Here is a 22,555-nt window from a genome sequence, read left to right as displayed (position 1 = left end):
ACACGTCGCCGACCCATTCATTTTTATTACGCATGCGGAAGATAAACAAATCCCCGACAACATTAAACTTGGGATAGAAAAGGATCAATCAATCACAACCAAACAAGCTTTTCTTATAAACACATAGGTTTATATACAACACTAGATTGTCTACAAAAAGATAAAAGCTCAACAACTAGGGAACTGTCCTAATGACCAACTTGTCGACACGTTCGCCGATTCTTCACCTCCACCTTCCGAACTCTCGACGACTTCCGGTCCTCCACGACCGGGGTCCGCCATCTAGGGACCTGAAATATTATCCCACAACCGGGATGAGACTACGTCTCGGCCGAGTCCTACCATCTAAAACTCAATTAGGAAGAAAATACGCCTCAGGGCGCTCTAGCCACACAAATAGGATAGAGGCTTACCTCGCCTCGCCCCCTTCCCGCATGTCAAGACAATTCATATTCAAACAATGCTCGCACAAGCTGAAACTACCGACATACCCATCGGTCTATCAATTCATCAATCCAATTGATATCATACGATCCACATATCTATCAATTCATATCATCTATTAAACCATACCATCTATTCATCCATCAATACAATTATGGCTCGCACAAGCTGAAATGGATGCAATGCTCTCACAAGCCGATATAGATGGTAGCTCGCACAAGCCGATATATACATAGATGATAGCTCGCACAAGCCGATATATGGATCGTTGCTCTCACAAGCCGATAAACGATCATTGCTCTCACAAGCCGATATATATATAGATCGTGCTCGCACAAGCCGATAAAACGATCTTAGCTCACCGTAAGCCGCCATAATATATATATATATATATATGTATATGTGTATATCATAATTGCTCGCCTTGCTCGCCCAAGCTGATACATATATATAAACCAATTCATATCTCAATTCAATCAATCAATCAATCCAATCGATTCAAACTGGTCACACAAACCAATTACGGTGCTAAAAGCTAACACCGGGTATTTTCAAGTTAAATACCACAACTTCATAAATTTCACACAATTCCACACTTTTGGAATTATTAACCATAATCATCAATCACTCAATTTCTCAATTTAAACATACAATTAACACAAACCGACCGCACCGCGCGATCGCGAAATTCTAACGACCGCCATCCCGCATAATTTTCGAAATTATTAAATAATTAAATTTAATTCCGAAAATTAAATAATTAAATAATATATTATAATAATATAAAATAATAAAATAATATTTAAAAATTCGAAATAATTATTTAATTAAAAATAATTAATTAGGGCTTAAACTAGATTACACTAATTTAAACATACAATTAGCCCTAATTAAACATCCATTAAACTAATCATACAACTAATCTAATTTACATTAAAATAATCTAATATAACCACCTAAACCTAATTAGACTAATCTAAACACCCCTTAAGCATGATTAACTTGCTAAGCAAGGTTTAGAGGATAAACTCACCGGTTAACATTCCGGCGAGTCCACGGCGAAGGCGACGCCAAGGCGGTCGATAAACCCCAAAGCGGCGACACCAACGGAGGCCGGGAAGACACTGAAAACGGGCCTCGAAGTCTCCAAAACCTTGCTGTCTTCTGCTTCTGATCTGGACTGAACTGCAGAGAAGAAACCAGCAACTTCAACGGCGAAAACGGGCCGATCGGAGCTCCGGCAAGCGGGTGGTTGGCAACCAATGGCTCCCGGGGGTCTTGGGGATCTTGTAGGAGGTTGGGATGGGCAAAGGAAGGGTCGGAAAGGGGAGAAACAGCAAGAAAACGCGAAACAGGCGGAACCGGGCGAACCAGACGGTCCGGCGAGCGGCGCTTCAGGCGGCCGTACGGGACGACCGGAGAATCGTTCCGGCGAGCGGCGAGGTGCTCCGGAACGGGCTGGATGTCTTCTTCGCGGAGATGGGTGGCTCGTTTTCTGATTCAACCGGGAAGTTAACTTTTACTCGGAATCTTTGGCGAAAGGTCGGCTGGAGCAGAAACTGGAACGAGGGAAAACAAGGAGGAAAACGGCCGACGATGGCCTTCCGGGCATGCGACGATGGAGGGCTGGTGAGCTCGGTTTCCTCTGGTTTTGCTTGAGCTTTTCCTTCAACAACAATGGAGAAAGCCTTGAATAAAGGAAGAAGATGAAGATGGGGGGAGGAAATGGGCGGCAAGGAGCTCAACACTTGCCATCTTCTCATTGGCTTTGCCCCCACCATGACATCACATGACCTCAGCCACTCTCTCTCCTCCAATCTTCCTCTACAAGCTTCCAATAGGTGCAAAATGTGGTGTCCCATGGGCATACGAATTTTGGACATTCCCCCATTCAATCCATTCAATTTAATCAATTCCAATCAATTCCATCCAATTGAAGCTCAATTAAATCAACCCATGTGTCCTCGGCCTTCTCATGACATTTCCCATCAAATGATCCAACTTGCATCCCGAAGATTCGATTAAAAATGGCCCTTGACAATCCCGAACAAAAACGGCATTACTTTGCTTTTTCCGCCAAAAATCTTGGTTTGTAGAAAAATCTTCTAAGAGATGAGTCGACATTCCTAAAATGAATTGTGACTTGACAGAACTTCCAATTTCGTAATCGGGTTCAATTTCACGGTTAAATTCAATCCGGCGCGACTTTAGCGCGTCCTAATCTACCGGGTAGCTTTTAGGAATTTTCGTGCAATTGACATGTGGTTGATTATTTTCAAGCCACAAAGTGCATCTTCGACACATTGGCGACTCTTGATTGTCGTAGAAATCTCGAGGTTTCAAATACGGACACAGGGTACCAAAACGATAGAGAAATCGGTCTAGTGCCGATCAACAAGAATTGTGCAATTAGGTGGAATCACCCACACTAAATTACATATCTCGTTGAATCGACCTATCCCCGGTCTCTAATCGGTCCGTGCCGTAATGACCCTTGCAGATTAGTACGGTCGAGCAGTCGTTTCCTGGTCGAATTCTCAAGTCTATTGCGTTTAGATTCCTTAACGGCTTCACCTGATAGACTAGTTATCTCGTGAGTGGCCAACTCAGAGAAGAAAGCTATAGACGCGAAGATGAAATGCCCGACTTATTTAATTGAAACCAGAATTGGAAAATCGGGATGTCACACCGGTTGAAGTAGCCGTGAAAAAGATCTCAGCAACCTCAAAACAAGGTCTGCTTCCATACTTGTATCACATCCTTTTAGCACATTTTCTTGAACATGGTCCTGTCAATAAGATCTAAACATCACGTAAATATGGTGCTGGAGCAATTCTGTATTTCGCTTTTGTTCATATTCATCACTAGTCACCACAACTGCGAAGATCCTGTGTGAAGAAGTTCTCGATTTCACTATTTGCCAATTAACTTTAGGGTAATTTTTCAACCTCAAATTCAATAGGAGAAAGAAAGTATTTGGTAGAGATATGCACCATTGGAAGGATGAGGCACATGAACATAGTATAGCTCCAACATTGGTGCAACGAGGGGGAACAACTTCTACTAGTCTACCAATACATGGCTAACGGTAGCTTGGACCGCTTTATTGGCAAGTAGTCCCTCGGCTGGGAGACCCAATACAAGATCTGACTGGCCTGGCATCAACGTTGCTCTACCTCCATGAAGAATGCGGGAACCCCGTGGTCCACCAAGACGTCAAGCCCAACAACGTCATGATGGACTCCAAGTACAATGCCTACTTGGGTGACTTTGGTCTCGCAAGGCTGCTCCAGAACGACGCCTCAGTCACTACCATTCTTGTGGGCACCCCAGGTACCTGGTCTCGGAGGTGGCATACACAGGGAAGGCCACGCTGGAGCCGGCCATGTATAGCTTTGGGATGGTGGTCTTGGAGGTGGTGTGTGGGAGGAGGTCAAAGGGAATCATGGAAGAGAACAGCTTGGTGGATAATATGTGGAGTCTCTACTAAGGAGGCTCACTCTTGGAGTGCGTGGATGGGAAAATGGGAGGCCAATCTGAGGAGGAGCAAGTGAAGGGGGCATTGATAGTAGGTATTGCTTGGCTGCACCTATACTCTGCGTTTAGGCCAAGGATTCAAAAGGTGGTCCAGAACCTGAACAAGCCACTGATGGAGTTGCCCGAGTCCTGACCAGCGGGGTACCGGTCTCATTCTCGAGCTTGACCACCATCGGCTTCTCCTCCAGGACCAGGTCCGCCTTCCATCCCTCACAGCTCAATTCACTGCATGAGATTGAACTTGAGCATGAATTGGGGATGCCGGAGTTGTGATGATGCCATCGAGAACTAGAGATTGAATTGGAAAACTTCGAGCAGTTCGTGTTTGAATTGTACAAGATTGAGTTTTCTTTTTGAGTACTTGTTATGTTACACATGTTGTGCAGAATGAATATTCTTATAAAGCTAGGTGTGTTTACGTTCCTCTGTGAGTATTACATCCTTACATGAACTAGGGAAACGACAGACGTACATTGTTTGACCAAAATGAAATTGAACTTAGTATTTCAAGTCATGACACCTCATGGCAGGAGTTACATGGAGCACACAAAGAAGAAGACTCATTTGAATTAGGAACAATTTACATATGTTGATTCACATTTAAAAATAAAAATAAAAATCAAGGCTCAAATTAATCTAGTGAAAGAAAATGATTAATACCATGAAACATCCTAAATTGACATACATATGATAAATTTACATAAAATAATTTTTTAATCACAAAAAAATCCCTAACTTATTAAAAACGTGGAAAGCAACGTGTAAATGTGACGAAGCAGGAAAAAGTCCAACACCACCGGTTGTTCCTATTGGGAAATCACTCTTGGTTTGTTGGCTGGGTCCACCTTCATATGGAGCCTATCTAGCATTAAATAAAAGAAAAAAAAGAAAAAAGAAAAGAACAAAAAGAAGTGGAAGTGGTGATCGTGCATGTGTGTCCAAAAAGTGAAGAGAAGAGAGAGAAAACAAAAACTGCAGAAGCAAGGGGGAAGAGAAGAAAGAAGAGGGCTGCAACTTTGTGACTCTGGTTCGAAGGCCAAATATTGATGGAATGGGCTCAAATTTCAGTATGTTGTTCGTGAGATCGAGGGCTACAAGTTGATGATTTTTGTTCGTCAAGAACCATCTCCAAATTCTCTAGTTAATGTTTTTTTGCTCCAAACTTATTTATCTACCTATGTGGTGAGAAAATGATTATTATAAAGTTAATATTGAACCTCTAGTGTGTGATTAGAGAAGAATACTTTGTGTATCATACTATTCTTGGTGATTAGTGGATGTTTTTGGGTGGTCCGTGGTTTTTCCCGCATTGGATTTTCTACGTTAAATCATTAGTGTCGTTATTTGCTTTGTCTACTTATTATTTTAGCATTATATTTGCATATTGTGAGGCTATACATTACTGGTTGTTGTTGGAAGTTAAGAGAATTTTATTTGATTTAGTTTCTGGGAAAAATTGATCCTAGATTGCATTTGGCTGTGGTGAATTATTGTACCCGAGTTCTCCCCAACATGGTCCATCCCTCCATTCTCAAAGGCCCTTGCAAGTGCCCCCCCCCCCCCTCCCGGTCGGTTTTTAGGTAGTAATATCATTTAAAAAAGCTAATTGGAAAAAAATTAAAAGAAAAGAAGACTCTAGAGATGGTCATAAAAAGAATTGTTTTTTTTTTCTTTATTGTTATTTAAACTTTTTGAGATCACAAACAATGTCTATTGCCAAGATTGTCTTAGTGCATTTACAAGGTTGTTCTCATGGAAATTTCAATATTGGGCAAATTACAATGGCCTTTCAAGTTAATTTTAGGCTCTATTCATTTCACAAAAAAATATAACATTTTGGAAAATGTTTTCTACGAAATATTTCTTTTAGAAAAATGACAATATTTTCTGATGTTCAATTGAAATCTAAAAATAAAGTGGAAAATATTTTCCTTCAATAAAGAAAATGTATTCCTTCATTTTCAATAATTTTTTTATTATTTTATCTTTTTAAATCAATTTTAAGTTTTTTTCTTTTCTTTCTCTTTTTCTTCTTCTTCCTCAGCCACAATGACTGGCCACAGGCTAGCTCAAGTCTCACTACAGGTTGACAAAGCTCCTCGCCCAAGGCTAGCAAGCTCTAGCCTCACCAAATCCAGCGAGATAGGTGAGGCTTGAGCCTTGCTAGCTTGCTGGATCTAGCAAGGCCCGAGCTCACTAGAGGTTGTCGGGCTCACCTGGGTGAGGAGATGCTCGTCCTCATTGGAATCTAGTGAGCTCGAGCTTTGTCGGCTTGTGGTGAGGCTTGAGCTCGCCGTAGTTAGTTGCTAGCCATCGTGGCTTCGACCAGCCATGGTGGGCGACCAATCAAAGAAGAAAAAATTAAAAATTAAAAATTAAAAATGAATTTTAAAATGAATTTTTTATAAAAGAAAAAAAAAGGCAAAGGTGTTGAGTGAAAAAAAAAAAAACTTGGTTTAGAAGTAAAGAAAGAGGATGGAAAATGTTTTCACTAAAAAGTGAAAAACATTTTCCCATATTTTAGAAAAATTTTGTTGGTGGAAAATGCTTACCAGTTCATATTCCGTCAATCAAATGCCAAAAAATCCTAAAAATATTTTCAAAAGGTTATTTTTTATGAAACGATTGAAGTCTTAATTAGACCGTTTTAGACCTGACCGGAGTGAAAGGCAAGATGGGTTGACTTGGACAAACGAAAATGTTCTCAGACTTTATTTGACCCATTTTGGCCCGCCCAAGCTTGATCAAATTTATATGAAAAAATTTATACTCTCTGTATGGAGCGATTTTAGGCTTGACTACCCATTGATAAAACCTCATTTTTTAAAGGTAAATTGCTCATTAAGAAGGGTGCCAAGATATGTAATATGAGTTTATCGATTTGATCTAATATGAAATATTACGAGTCCCAAAAATCTTTTCTAATCGTTTTATTGAGTAATCAAATCTTAAGAACTACAAAATATGAGAAGTTTAAATAAAACATGTCTTAGGTAATATTACAGCGCCTACCGAAATAGAGGAATGGGAGAACTGTTAACCTAGGAGCTGGATTTGCTTTCTAGGGATCACGAATTTGATAGCGGGCGGGAGCGAGCGTGGTCATAATTGGCGGAACAGAGTCAAGTCGTATCTCTTTTCACATGATAACAACCACCACCCTTTGTAAAAGCCCTAAGGTCAAACCCCTCTTTTTATTTTATTTTTATTTGGAAAATTTTATTTTTTTTTTTTTTAGGTCTACTATAGATGAATTTTAAAATATTGCATTTAAAGGACTTCCTAGAACATACCAACCAACCTAAATGGAAAAGTTTTAAAAATTTACAAGGAATTAGAAGAAGACTTTTCCATTTCCTCATGAGCTATTACTCCGTGCACGAGATGCATGTGAGTCCGATGTTCTATAATTGACGATAGGTCGTGCATGACCAAACCTAGCATGACCGTTGATCACATAGATCTCAGTTGAATCTATTGATCCAAATTTAGGCAAGAATTTCTCCCCAGATGGATCTATCGAGATTAAAATTGACGCCACATTGGGCTCACAAGGCATTTTTATTTCTAGGAATTTTTTTTCTAAATCATTCACTTTCGGCAAAATAAACGCATCCTTAGACTTTATTTATTTTCCAAAAATTAAATAATTCAAAAAATATTTTTCTAACAATGATCGTTTTTATCACTTGATATAATCATTCATTAAAAATACTTTCATTATCGACATAATTTATGTCCGAAGATTGTTGTGGATGATAAAAATATTTTTATTTCATATATTTTTATAAGTGATACGGACAATTATTTTTTAGAAAAATATTTCTTTGGATTATTTATTTTTTGCTAAGTAAATGGAGTCTCAGCTCTCAAATTCCCATGATTTTGTTGACTTTTTTTATTGTTGTATTGATCCAACGAAAATGTGGGCGGGCGATGGCGATCGCCACTATGGGTGGGTGCCCGTGCATCAACGTCACCGGCGTTCAGTGTGGGACCGGCCATGGAATTAGGTTTGCGTATTTAACTCAACTGAAAATGGTGCGAGGATCAAGACATGGGAGGTTGGTCGGTATACATTAATTTTCACAAACTAATAACAAAATTAGGCAAAAGAAAATATACTTATATCCAAATTCATGTTTGCATTGATATATTTTATAGTGAATTCATCATCTTTATTTTATTGCATGTAGAGTGGATCTAGTTATGTTAGTAGTATTGATTTTCAAAATTGTTACTATTTCCTACACTCGTAACCTAATAATAATTGACCAGGACTATTGTGATGATCAATAGTATTGTTGTAAGGTGAAAAACTATGTTTCTAGTTAATGCTTGCATGGCTTATTAGGGATTTTTTAAATTGCTAATGTGTGCTCATATGGCTGCAATCATAAATCTATGTATAAAATGCATTGAAGCAATAGAACTTGTAATTCCCGTGGTGTCTCATTCAAACTGCGATTGCAGATAATGTCATCGACAGTAAAGGTAAACAATGTGACGTATCCAAACGTGAGAGAGACTTCGAGGATGAGCCATCGATTGTGTTGCATTCCACTAGAGGGGATGGGTTGCATGGACATTGTGACGAAGCACATCAACCTCGACTCTTCGGAACCCAAGAAGAGGAGCAACGCCCATTGCAAGAATGTTGTCACTGCTAGTTTCACTTCCGTTGATCCTCCCATTTCTTGCCACACTTCATATGGTTAATTGTTGTAGCTGACAACACCCATGCAATAAGCTAATCGAGGTAGTTTTCTTTTCTCGACCAATGATCAAGATAGATCATATCATTAGTTTAATCACACTTACATACGCCCGGTGGTCAAGATAATTTGTGCAAATTTTGTAATTCATGGGAGGGCCCAAAAAGTGTTAGAATTGATGTTCGGATGAAATTATTTTCATGCCCCTTTTTACTTTATATCGCACCATTTTGAGTCTTTTTTATAAGTACATTTGTTTTGTCGTCTTTTACTTTTTTGGTGGAATAGAACCATAGCATCAATATAAATGCAAGTACATAAAGAAAGATTTCTCCAAGCAAGGTTGTCGGCAATGCTATCGTTATAAAAATGGATAGTATTGACACCTGAATTTTTTCGGCGGATGCACTGAATTTTTTTTGTTAACTAAGAAAGTTAACAAAGACTCCAGTCAACTCAACTTGACCCGGGATTCACCCTGCCCATTAGGCCCGGACCGATATGACTTGATCCAATCCGGGAATAAAACCGTGCCTCTCTCTCTTTGGCCAAATCTCCTATACCACATGGACTCACGTTCCCATTAGTGAATGTTCTCACTATTCACAATGATCGCTCGGGCGTCTATTTCTTTAGGTCAGGTAACGCAAGGTTGGAAACCCCAGAGAAGACAGAGGCGTCTCTTTCACACTCGAACGACTTCTTGCGTTGACTGTAGGGCAGTTGGAAATATGGAGCTGTCTTCGGATTTAAAGAGGTTTCACGTACGAAAGGAGAAAAGGACAGCACAAGGAAAATAGGTCTTATTTTATTCCAAGATATCTTAGAAGGAGAAGGAGAACACGGTTTTCCCTAGGCGGATAGTTCCTATCCTTATCTTGGTCGCTCTCCATTAGCCAGCAGTAACTACCAGTCCGCCATTGCCGGCCACTGACGAGCCTCCTCTTTAAAAAGAACAAAAGCAGAGGGCATGGACTGAGGAGAATTGCGGCCTTTTTTGGGCGTCCAGAAGTCGCTCCCTCCAGGATTCTCTCCGAGCCATTTCTTTCCTTTTCTTTGCCAATCCTCGCCGTCGCAGGATCGCCGTGTCGTCATTGTTGGTTCAGCAAGCGCAGCGAACCCTGTTTTGCCCCTGTTTTTGGGCTGTCAAGATCCGAAGCAACTCGTACGTGTTTGAAGCTTCATGGCCGGCGTGCACTCTCATCGGCAATACTTTTCAAACATGTAAACTTGACCAGCAACCGCAACCCAGAACTCCTCCTTGGTAAGGTAATGTTGAACCCTCTGCCTTTCCCTGTCATGAGTGGAACGCCGAGACTCGGTTTCTTCCGTTCATGCTCGTGTCGGATCTGAATAGGTTAGTTGTGTTGATTTTTGAACATTTCTGAGAGACTTCTTTCGAGCCTGGATGGGAGTTCAAGTCTTGAAACGGTTAAGTACTTTTTTTCCTGAATCCACGTTCATAACCTGTGTGAGGAAATGCTATAACGTTTCTATTTTAAGAATAATTTTTATTTAAAAATAATTATTTTATATTTCTATTCTCGAAAATAAAGATATAGGTGTTTTTACTTCTTTTTTCAAATATATATTATTTTTATTCCGAAAAATAAAATAAAAAATTAATTAATGTTATCAAATTTATTTGTGTTATGAAGAACAAAAGAACAAAAAAAGAAAAAGAAAAATAGGATGTTACCAAAGATGTCCTAACAATCCAGTGCAAGTTAGTTTCCTTTTTTGTCTAACTCGAGAGCATATTGCCCCGGATTAAGTCACCTTAATTGTTTTTCAAAGTCTTTCCAATGACTGAACGCGTTTTTTTTCTCCATCATCCGTTTTTCTTGTGTTCTATGCTCTCGAGGTCACCAATGGCGATTGTTAGTGAGTTGATGATGTTGTATCCGTGGATGAGTGTTTGACCATCATGTGCATCTAAACCGGTACAACGTCCCTTTATCTGCTTTGTCCTAACCATTTAGTTTATGTGTGAACGGTGTTGATGATAGAAGTGGGTATTGATGGCTGGCAGTCAGAGGGGAGAGTAAGCCGTAAATTTGGTGGTGGTTCCGGGGTGAGCAAAGGCGATGCTTGGTTTAAAGCTTTGGGGGTGTAAGTCATGGATGGAACCTTATTTCTTTTTGAGGTGATGCTAGCGGTCCGGAGAATTGCAACAAAAACTTTCTTTTTCCAACACAACCGCGTGGAAATTGCTAGGTAAAACTCAGCTTTCTCCCCTTCATGGAAAATGTATGGTCGAGGGTTCACCGTTTATTTTCCTAAAACTTTCTTTCTCCAACAAGTGCGTGAAAGTTGCCAAGCAAACACAGAGTTTTCTCCCTCTGATGGAAAATGTTTGGATGAGGGTTCACCTTCTATTATTAGCAAATCAATTCCCTCATTTTGTCGTTTATTGTAAGGGGTCCCTTCTTTTTGTACTCATAAATGCTCAAAGGTAATTTATTGTAAAGGAAATTGATTGGCCGGTTGTACTGTTAGTTTGGAAAACAGATGGCGAACCCTCAGCCATATATTTTTCATGAGAGGGAGAAAAATTTGTATTTTGCTTGGCAATTTTCTCGGGAAAAAATCGTCAGATGGTCACATCATCATGCTAGCATCACCCTATTGTAAGAGAACACGGGGTGGAGTTCTGGGAATGGGAAGTGGGAGTGGAAGACGACGAGAACACAAGGAAGAGGAGACTGGGTTTGGTGAAGGTGGGCTTAAGTGAGATTTTTGGGCTTCAATTCGTTTGATATATTTGGGCTTAGTTGTTCTAGTTATGATTGGGTTGGTAATTTTCGGGCTTGGGAATTGGGTTGATGGATCCAGGCTTAGAGTGGGCTTGACGCTTCCCTTTAGTAAAAATGGGCTTGCGTTGTGGTAGGTTCCAATGTGTCTAGTTGATTTGGGCCTAATCTGTTTCTAGTAAAAAGGGGCTTGGTTTATTTCCAGAGGAAATTGGGCTTTTGAATTTCTACTGGAGAGAGGCTTAACTAGTAAGCCCTTTTGCCTGCGGTGGCCCGTGTCCATGTGAAGCCCATGCCTAATCCCACACGCGGGTAATAATTTTTTTTTAAAAAAAAGGGAAAACATTAGAAAAAAAAAAAAAAAATCAGAAAACGGCTAGGAATAAAATCCTTGATTAGGTTGTTAAATCTTAGTGATATATTTAGCTTAGTTTCGGTTGGATAACATAACTCTTAATTTTTCGAGTTTTAGTAGTTACTTTTGAGATAGCTTTGACTTAGATAGATCAATCTTTTAAGTAACAACTTCAACCCAATTTGAACTTAACTCATGGGGTTGCTATCCAGGCCTTAATAACAGTGCTATGTGTATTTTGTAATTGGTGCTTCATTGAGTATACTTTTGAATGCTTTATCTTTATTGCATTGATTATGATTGTCTACTTATCTTTGATCACGCTCATGCATGGATAGCATTTATAGGCATAGGTTAATTAAAAATGTTCAAAGATTAAGTGAATTATTTAGGTACCAAAAGAGCACTAGTTAGACAATTAGTGCAATTAAGTCTTGGTCTTAAATCTCTGATTGCATAAGAAATAAAGTATCCTCCGCTTCACTTGACTTCTAGTCGATCAATTTCAATCGTAGTTTCCTAATGTTGAGCAAGTTAACAGTTTGGGAAAATCCATGCTTATTGAAGACTATTGGTTCCAAACTCGACATTACCTCCAAACCTATCATCTCCTTGACATCAATAGATAGTGCTAGAATTATAAGCTTCTTTTCTTTTTTGGTTTGTGCTAGTATTTTAGACTTACTTTGTAGAATTGTTAAAAAGAATCTTGTCAGGTGATTGGATATTACTTGGTAAACCATTCTTATTAGTAAGTTTTAATATCTCTAGCCAGCAATACACTATATGCAATTTGAGTAATCAGATAGTGATGTCTTCTATTAATATGTTAATAGTCACTTAAGCAAAAATTGAAAGGACAATTAATGTCTAAAACTCATTAGTACAATAAACTAATTAAAATAATTGTTGTAATCCCAACTTATATGGAAAAAGATAAACAAGGGAAATGCGCAAAATGAAAATTGAGATGTACTATAATATCATATTATAAAGGAAGCATGCCAAATGCCCTCCTCATTTTTTCACCTTTTTGCTCTATTACAACTTTCTCTCCTTTATTTTTTTAAAGGGATAAGTGCACTAGAATTCTTAAAACTTTTTAAAAAGTGCAATTAAGTCCTTAAAAACTTATCAAATGATACAATCAAGTCGTTCTATTAATTCCTTCTTATTGTTTTTAGTCAAAAGCTCCATCCTACTTGGTTAATGTAAAATGTTTATTGCTATTTTCTCTCTCCTATGTAACGTTGACATTACTAAAACATAAAACATGTCGCTAAAATGACATTGTTTTTATTTCAAACCAAATTTGAGTTAAATTAGATTAAAAATAAAAATGCCATTTTGTTTTATGAAAAAAGAACACAAAACAAATCAACCCTTGTCGCTATCATCCCACCATTACTAAAAATGGCAATGGGGGGTTGGGGTTGGGGTGGGGTGGGGTGATGCCCGATTGCTCAGGTCTCTAGCTAATAGTCACTAGTTCCTAGGTCTTTAGTCCCTACCTAAGGTTGAAAGTGTTGCAAGGCACCATTCTTTTTCTTTCTCTCTTTTTAAAAAAAAATGTAACCTTTTATTTAAAATTTGGCTAAAAAAGAATTAGATTTAGACCAAAACGATATCATTTTAGTATTATGTTTTTTGTTTAGTGATGTCAACATCACGTAGTATAGAGAAAATAGCAAACAAGTCATGTTACTTTTTTTTTTTTTTCCAATAGTCAAGTTGGATAGAGTTAACAACAAGACTAGATTACATTAATTTATAAATCTTCGAACTTAATTGCACTTTTGAAAAAATTAAGACTCAATTGCATTTTGGTGATAAATTTTAAAATTTCAAGTATATTTATCCCTTTTTTAAAATACTGTTCTGCTTCTTATTAAACAAATTATCCAAAGAACCAAATCACTCTCCCTGGAAAAAAAAAATATCAACCTAGATCTAATATTACCAACCACAAACTCATAACAAATCTCCAAAGCCTAGTCTTCTACACCCACATACACTTGCACTCGTTGATCATGGCTAGCTATCACAGGCACTGCAGCTTTGCTCTCTAGCGCAAGCCCACTGTCTCTCTCTATCTCTCTCTGTCTCTCTCTATCTCTCTCTCGCAAGGACCGTGAAAGGGCATGGCGACCTCATGTCTTAGGGTGGTGAAGGCCATGGAGACAAATGACGGTACGAAGTTGTTGGGGGTGGACGGGAGTTGGGGAAATCGGAATTTGTGCTAAGGAATAAAAAGCGGTTCTGTAAGTCTAGTCTGTCAACTGATATGAGGTATATGGTTAGCTATCCAACGTAAGACTTATGTTACAAACTCTTATTTTGATATTAAAAATAAAGGATACAAAGCATATTTTCTAAGCTTTGTAGTCATTACATCGAAGTGGTCAATTGCGCAATGAAGTGAAACATGTCATTTTCCAATGTGCATGGACGCATTATGCTTTGATTAGGAAAATAAAAACATAATTGTTCTTTTGGGCTTCTGCTTTTGCTACATCCATTTAAATTGAATTGCCTCTTTAGCTCAGCACTCGTAACTTAAATTGCATCACCATCTCTTGACTCGTGTCACCACCCAACACAAAAAATTAGGCACTAACAATGCCTCATCTGGTGTTACAGGGTCTCTTGTGTCCAAACCATGTTCTTGCTTCCGATCCTTGTCTCACTCTTCCTTGGATCTCAGCAAGCTTATTCCTCAACTTCCTCTTCAAGTCTTGAGCCTACAAGTTTCTTTTTCCCTTCTTTTGACCATGGCTCTTGCACCGGTAAAGAGCTCATTTGCATGGGCTCAGTCAGCTCGCGAGATGGGTATTTGAACATCACGCCAGAGAAAGGTAATTCGAGCCTTGCGTCGATGCCGACAAACCAGGTAGGGCGGGTTCTTTATTCCCAACCAGTGGCTGCTTGGCCTGCCATGATCTCCACCACGTTCACCGTCAGGATCACCCCACCGCCAAATTCCACAGTCTCTGGTGACGGGATGGCTTTCCTTTTCGCACAGGATAATAGCCCCTCACCGCCGAACAGTACTGGCTCATACATGGGGATTCTTGATCGGTCTACTCAAGGTACTTCCACCCAAGAATATGAAATTTGTGGTACTTTGCTGTAGAGTGTTGATCAAAAAATGATTTCTTTTCAATCAACTGAATATTTAGGTGGTGTTGTTCGACAACTAGCCGTGGAGTTGGACACTTACATGAACGAGTTTGATATTGACGGGAACCACATAGGCATAGACACGACGAGCACTACTAACTCAGTCGTTGCCCAGAGCCTAAAGAGCACAGGAGTGAACTTAAGAAGTGGAAGGGACATCACGGTCGAAATTGAATATGATGGCTATAAAAATGAATTCCAAATCTTAATAGCATATTCTGGGAATTCACTAACAAGCGTTCTCAATTATTCGATCAAAATGTCGGAAACGGTCCCTAGGCTCGTGTATGTGGGCTTTTCGGGAGGCACTGGTCCTCTTCCCGAAAGCCACCAGGTGATTAATTGGGCATTTAGCTCTTTTCCTTTATCTACAGTGGAAAAGCGGCTCAAGAGAGACAACAGGATCAAAACTATATTGGTTTTGGTCGTGCCAAGTGTGATGACGGTATTGTTCATCATTATATGCGTCTACCTCGTTAAAAGAGCACCAAGGAAGAGAGACAAGAAGGACACCGACATAGAGAGCCAATCGAGGGTGGCTGCGAACATTCCAAAGATGTTCACCTACAAGGAGCTAGCAAAGGCCACTCGCAACTTCAGCAAGGAGAATCTGCTCGGGACTGGCGGTTTCGGAAGCGTTTACAAAGGGGTGATCTCAGATCCTCCGGTCGAAATAGCCGTGAAAAAGATCTCGGCAACCTCGAAACAAGGTTTGTTTCTTTACTTGTATTATGTCCTTTTAGTACATTTTTCTTGAACACGGTTCCCTAGATAAGATCTAAACATTACAAAAACATAATGCTGAAGCAATTTTAGCACATTTTGCTTTCATTTTTATTCATCGCCAATTGTTGTGAATAAAGTGGGAGAGAGATATTCTATATATTTTCAATATATCTAGAATAAAGTACTTGGAGTCTATTTATAGGCTTGAATAGACGACAACCTAGGGAAATCAAATGGGATATGCATAATCATAATAATTAAAGAAAATGTCCTTAATATCTCTAGAAGATACCTAAATATCTCTAATACTCCCCCTTACGTTAGAGCATAGATAATAGTCACATCTAGCTTATTATAAATATATTCTATCCTCCCATTACCTAGAGGTATAGTAAATATGTCTAAAAGTTGTTCACCAGTCGTAATGTGACTTGGAAGGATCACTCCACTCTATAGCTTCTCTTTTATATAATGACAATCGATCTCAATGTGTTTTGTTCTCTCATGAAACATAGGATTGGAAGTTATATATGCTGCAACCTTGTTGTCACACCACAAAGGCATAGAAACCTAAGTTTTAAAGCCTAATTCAATCAATAGCTACTAAATCTACACTAATTCATGTGTCACTTGTGTCATGACTCTATATTCTGATTTAGCACTTGAGCGGACAATAGCATTCTATTGCTTACTCTTCCATGATACCAGATTTCCTTTAACCAAGGTACAATAGCTAGTGGTCAATCTCCTATTATCTGGAGACCTTGTCCAATCAACATCAGAGAATCCTAAAACTCTGCTATGGCCATGATTTTGGTAAACAATTCATTTCCTCATAATCTTCTTCAAGTGCCTCAAAATCCAATGATTGCATCCCAGTGAAATGTACAAGGAGAAGACAAAAATTAGTTTACCACACTAATTGGAAATGCAATGTCTGGTTGAGCAATTGTGAGATAATTTAGTTTGCCTACTGGTTTTTAATTATCTCTTAGGATTATCAAGAATCTCTCTTCCCTTAGCAACTAGATTATCTCCTTGTTCCATTGGTGAATCAAGAGGTGTTGATTCCAACATGCCTATCTTAGCGAGCAAATTATGGGCATGCTCTCACTATAATAGAACAATACCTTTTTGTGACCGTGTCACTTCAATTTTTAGGAAATACTTCAACTTGCCCAAGTCTTTAGTCTGAAACTATTGTTAAGGGTAGAGCTTTAGTTAAGCTATACTAACCAAGTCATCTCCTGTGACAATAATAATATCATCAATATATGCAATTAAGAATAACTTGCCTCCCCTTGATTGTTTATAAAAGGAGTAATCATTTCCATATCTAAACATTCCAAAAGAATGTTAACTTTCAGAAAATCTTCCAAACCACGCCCGTGGGGACTGCTTCAAAGCGTGCGGCTTTTTTAACTTGTAAACTAGTTTCCCAAATGTCCCCTAAGCAACAAATCCCAGAGGTTGCTCCATATGCATATTCTCATATTCAATAAAGCATTCTCGACATCAAGCTGAAATAATGGCCAGTTATATGTGGCTACAAGAGAGATCAAAATACCAACATATGTGAACTTGGCAATAGGAGAAAATGTGTTTAACTAGTCAACCCCACACAATTGAGCATACCATTTCACAACAATTCTTTCTTTTAAATGAGCAAGAGAACCATCGGGAATGACTTTGATAGCATACACCCATCGACAACCAATATCAATGTTGCCTAAAGGAAGAGGTGCCAAGTCTCAAGTTTGATTAACTTGTAAGGCTTTTAATTCTTCTACCATAGCTAATCTATAGCCAAAGTCATGTAATGCCTTGGCTGCTAGCTTAAGGACAAAATATTGTTCAATAGTAGATAAAAAGGATTGAAAGAAAGGAGACACGGAAGAGTATGAACTAAAGTTTGCAATAGAATATTAAGTACAAGCATGATATCTTTGTGATGAAGAATATGGGTCAGCTAATGGCAAATCTAGAGCTAAAGATGACATAGTAGTGGTGGGAGGAAGGGAGGAGCAGTAGCTACTTGAGGATGCCGAGTATAGACCTTGAGAGAAGTTGGTTCTTGTGTAAATATTAGGGAAATTGGTGGATCAATTGATCAAATGGTGATCACATGTAAGATTTCATCCACCTCAAAAATAGTAATTGAAACATCATGATATGCTATAGATTCAAAGAAGAAAACGGTAGTACGAGAATAACATAGAAACGTTAGAAGAATAACAATGGTATCCCTTTTAAGTGTGAGAATAACATAGAAACGTATACTTGATGGCCCTAGGATCAAATTTTAATACTCTAGGTCAATGACCATGGAAAAAACAGACACAACAAAAAATATAGGGTGGTAAAAAAAATAATGATTGATTGAGAAACAAATTAGAAAATGGAATACAACATTGTAAAACATAAGAAGGAATGTGATTAATTAGATAGTATGCAATCGGGGCAACATAAAAAAAGAAAAAGAAAAAGGTTTTACAAATCATCATCTCAAATAACATGGACCTAGTGACTTCCAATAATGCCTATTCTTTCTTTCAGTTACATCATTTTGTTGTGGTGTATCATAACAGGAAGATTCATGGATCATACAAGGTTGAGTCATAAAGTCAAAAAAGATGCGAAAAAGTACTCTTAGCATTATCAAAACAAAAAATTTTAACATGTATACCAAATTGATTATGAAATTCGGAATTAAAAGCACAAAATATATAAAACAATTCTAAACGACTTTCCATTAGATGTAGTCAAGTGACTTTGGAATAGTCATCAACAAAAGTAACAAAGTATCTAAAATCTACCAAATATCTAAATGAACTAACGAAAAATGAGGCATTACTAGCTTAATGACTCATGGCAAGTAACTAACACGATGCAATTTGCCAAGTTGACATAACTCACACTCTAAACTAGAAAGAGATTGCAAACTATAATCTAAATTTTGTAGATTGTGCAACCAAGGATGGCCAAGACAACAATGGATTTGATGTAAGGAAGCAACACTAGAACATGAAATAGATGAATCATTTTCAAGCACATACAACCCCCCACCTCACGTCCTCTACCAATCATCATCTTTGTAGCCAAATCTTGAAAAATACAAGAATCAATGTAGAGTGTCACCTAACACTGAAAGTTTTTGGTTAATATTCTAATAGCCATAAGTTTAAACAGAAATTGTGGGAGATAAAGCATTGAGGATAATGTCAATGAAGAAGTTGGATGAATTCCATCAAGCCCCTTAACTTGTGTAGATGAATCATTAGCTAGGGTTACAATGGATGATGATGGAGTAAGAGACAAAAATAAAATAAAATGAAAGACCTAACAAGGGACAAGATATAGCTAAAAGGCATGTGGTAGTATTACTTGTTCATACAAGAGTAGCAGTGAAAGAATTAGGCTGTGTTGAAACTAGTTGTATCGAGCAAATTCCTTATTAGACATAGCCATCGCGTTGCCTTTTGAAAACTATGGCAAAGAAGAAGAGTAGGTACTAGATGCAACATTTGCAAAATGTAGTTGCTACCCTAGTCTCCCATGTAACTTTGTAACAAGATTTTTGAATGCGACTAGTTTTGCCACATTAATGACAAGTCCAAATGGCCCTTGAACTATTAGTGGAATTGTGGGACTGTCCATAAAGCTCTTCTTGGCCTTAGCTGCTTCTTGTTCCTATGCCTTAGCCAACACCATGGCCACCACAAGCGTTATGTCCTCTACGTGTTCCTTTATCACTCCCACTACCGCCACTGATTCAAGACTAGGACACAAGAGCTATCTACCATAGACATAGTGTCCTCAGAAGACTCATGAGATACCCAAAGAACTCAAGCAAAGGTATTTGTGAGTGATGCAATAGTCTCTCTCTCCTAAGAATTTGGAAACTAATAGTTTCTAGTTTGGACCGAAACCTCCTTAAATCCCAGTACAACCAACTATTCTCTCTGAAGTTGCTTTTTCTCAGCAGTGGTTGAAATAGGGAGAAGATGATTTAACTCCTCATACATCTTCTTAAAGTTAGCAAAGTACTGTGTAACGGAACACCCCTTCCTATTAGATCGGTAAAACTATTGGAATAGCTAATAAATTCGTGAAAGGTTATTTTGGCCAGAATGCAATATAGCCAAATGTTGCCATAATTATTTAATTGTGTCAACATGAGTTACGAGATCAACTATATTACTCTTCATAGAATTCAGCATCTGACCAAGAATACGTGAATCAACTGCATTTTAAGTTGCATCAATACTAAGTTTAGGCTTAGTCAAGTGTGTAAGTTGATTATGTCTATCGAAGTTAGCTTCACAATTTTCTTTTATTGTTGAAAGTCGGCACTATCCTCAAGCTTCTTATTGATAATTCGATTAGAAGAAGAGGAAATCAACTTGGTCATCATAGTATTACTCTTCTCAAAATCACCCATTGTTTAATAAGAATAAGAAAATTACCACAATATTTTCCTTCAAGCAACTCAACTTCAATAATTCAACACAACTGATCATCAATGGATTGTCAACAATGTTGTCACAACATTGACAACCAATTGAACAAACAATCCAGACATAGGTATAGAGTACCTGTAGCCTTCGAAGGTTCTTTAGGTAGAAAGTTCATATATCGATGATCATTCCAACTGACCGATCATAGGAACAAGGGCAACAAAGACCAAATTAGATAACCCTCCTAGATTTTGTATAAATCTCAAAGAGTCTTGCAAAGTCAATTTTCGCAATCCAATTTCCTTGAATTTACCCTTGAGATTCCAAACATCCCTACCTCTAGAGACCACACCAATTAACTTCACCAAACTGTGCAATAGCTCACCACCCACTCACCTAGTGCATTGCATAATGAAACATCTCAATTAGTGCAAGCTAAAACTACTAGAACATTCCAATCTAATCCAATATAGCTCGACCATCGAACATAAGGCCTGATCTAGGCGGTCTTGGAAGACTTTGAAAAAATAGCAAATAGAGGAAAGCACCAAATTGACCTTAGTGAAGAGTATGAGTTAAGCCCAAGAACCTATGCTCCAGTGGTGAAAAGCCGAAGAGAGGGAACATGTGGCATTTGACGGTGCCAAATTTGACCTAGGTCAGATGGCGACGCTCGGTGACACTAGATCTAGGCTAGCGACTTTTTTTATTTATTTATAAGAATTTCTACAATGGGTGGCAACTCTAATTCTAGTGAATAAAGTGGGAGAGAGAAATTATGTTTAATTTTCAAAGTATCTAGAAAAGAGTACATGGAGTTTATACATGGGCTTGAATAAATGGCAATCTAGGAGAATTAAATCGGAGATGCATAATCAAAATAATTTAAGGAAATATCTTAAATATATTTAGAAGACACCTAAATATCTCCAACAATTGCCACAATTGTGAAGATTCTCTATGAAAAAGTTCTCTAGTATTTGTTAATGAACTTCAGGCAATTTTTCAACCTCAAATTCAACAGGTGAAAGACAATATTTGGCAGAGATATGCACAATTGGGAGGATGAGGCACAAGAACATAGTGCAACTCCAAGGTTGGTGCCATGAGGGGGAACAACTTCTATTAGTCTACCAATACATGGCCAACGGTAGCCTTGACCGCTTTATCGGCAAGTTGTCCCTCAATTGGGAGACTCGATATGAGATTTTGACTGGTATAGCCTCAGCGCTACTCTACCTCCATGAAGAATGTGGGAACCCTGTGGTCCATCGGGACATCAAGCCCAATAACGTCATGCTAGACGCCAACTACAATGCCTACTTGGGTGACTTTGGGCTTGCGAGGCTGATCCAAAGCGACGCCTCATCGACAACTATGCTTGCAGGCACCCCTGGGTACCTAGCCCCGGAGGTGGCATACTTAGGGAAGGCCACACCGGAGTCGGATGTGTACAGCTTTGGGATGGTGGTCTTGGAGGTGGTGTGCGGGAAGAGGTCAAAGGGGATCACAGAAGAGAACAACTTGGTGGATTATGTGTGGAGTCTTTACGGAGAAGACTCGCTCCTGGAGTGTGTAGATGAGCAAATGGAAGGCCAATTTGACGAGGAGCAAGTGGAGAGGGCACTGATAGTGGGCCTTGCTTGCCTGCACCCGTACTCTGCATGCAGGCCGAGGATGCGAAAGGTGGTCCAGATTTTCTTGAACCCGGATGAGCCACTAATGGAGTTGCCCAAGTCCCGGCCTAGCATGGCATTTGTGCCAGTCTCATTCTCGGGCTTGACCACCGTTGGCTACTCCTCCACCTCTAGGACCAAATCTGCCTTCGCTCGCTCACCGCTCAGTTCACCACAGGAGATAGAACTCAATCATGAATAGGGGATGTCGGGGTTGCGTTAATGGTCTTGACAACTAAAGATTGTATCAGAAAATTTCAAGTGAGAGTCATACATGAATAAGTTTTACTATGTATTATGCTACAATGTGGTGCAGAATGGATACACTTTGAAGCTAGGTGTGTTGTATTTACATTCCTCTATGAATATTATGTTCTTATGTGGAATCAAGTTGGAGTCGTTCAAGTCATGCCGCCTCATTGCAGGAGTTACATGGAGCATGCGAAGAAAAAGACCCACTTAAATCAGGAACGATTTACATATGTCAATTCATATATTTATGAATTTCAAGGCTCATGGCTCAATTCACCACCAGAGATAGAACTCGATCATGAACAGGGGATGTCGGGGTTGCGTTAATGGTCTCGAGAATTAACATTGGATTAGAAAATTTCACTCGATTCATATATGAGTCATATAGGAATGAGTCTTACTCTGTATTATGCTATGATGTAGTGCAAAATGGATACTCTTTGAAGTTAGCTATACTGTA

General features: G+C 38.8%; 1 protein-coding gene across 1 annotated transcript; it reads left to right on the top strand.

The window, feature by feature from the left end:
- Nucleotides 1-9,520: 9,520 nt before the first annotated feature.
- On the top strand, nucleotides 9,521-22,544 carry LOC104437044 (probable L-type lectin-domain containing receptor kinase S.5). The gene is made up of 5 exons (XM_010049913.3): nucleotides 9,521-9,965; nucleotides 10,706-10,913; nucleotides 14,445-14,893; nucleotides 14,984-15,694; nucleotides 21,192-22,544. Exons 2-5 carry the CDS (start codon nucleotides 10,816-10,818, stop codon nucleotides 22,043-22,045), a joined length of 2,112 nt encoding a protein of 703 aa, XP_010048215.2. The 5' UTR covers nucleotides 9,521-9,965; nucleotides 10,706-10,815; the 3' UTR covers nucleotides 22,046-22,544.
- The last annotated feature ends 11 nt before the right edge of the window (nucleotides 22,545-22,555 follow it).

This window comes from Eucalyptus grandis, chromosome 10 (genome assembly GCF_016545825.1).
Source record: "Eucalyptus grandis isolate ANBG69807.140 chromosome 10, ASM1654582v1, whole genome shotgun sequence".
In the NCBI taxonomy this organism is placed as follows: domain Eukaryota; kingdom Viridiplantae; phylum Streptophyta; class Magnoliopsida; order Myrtales; family Myrtaceae; genus Eucalyptus; species Eucalyptus grandis.
This window is presented reverse-complemented; position numbering and strand designations above follow the sequence as displayed.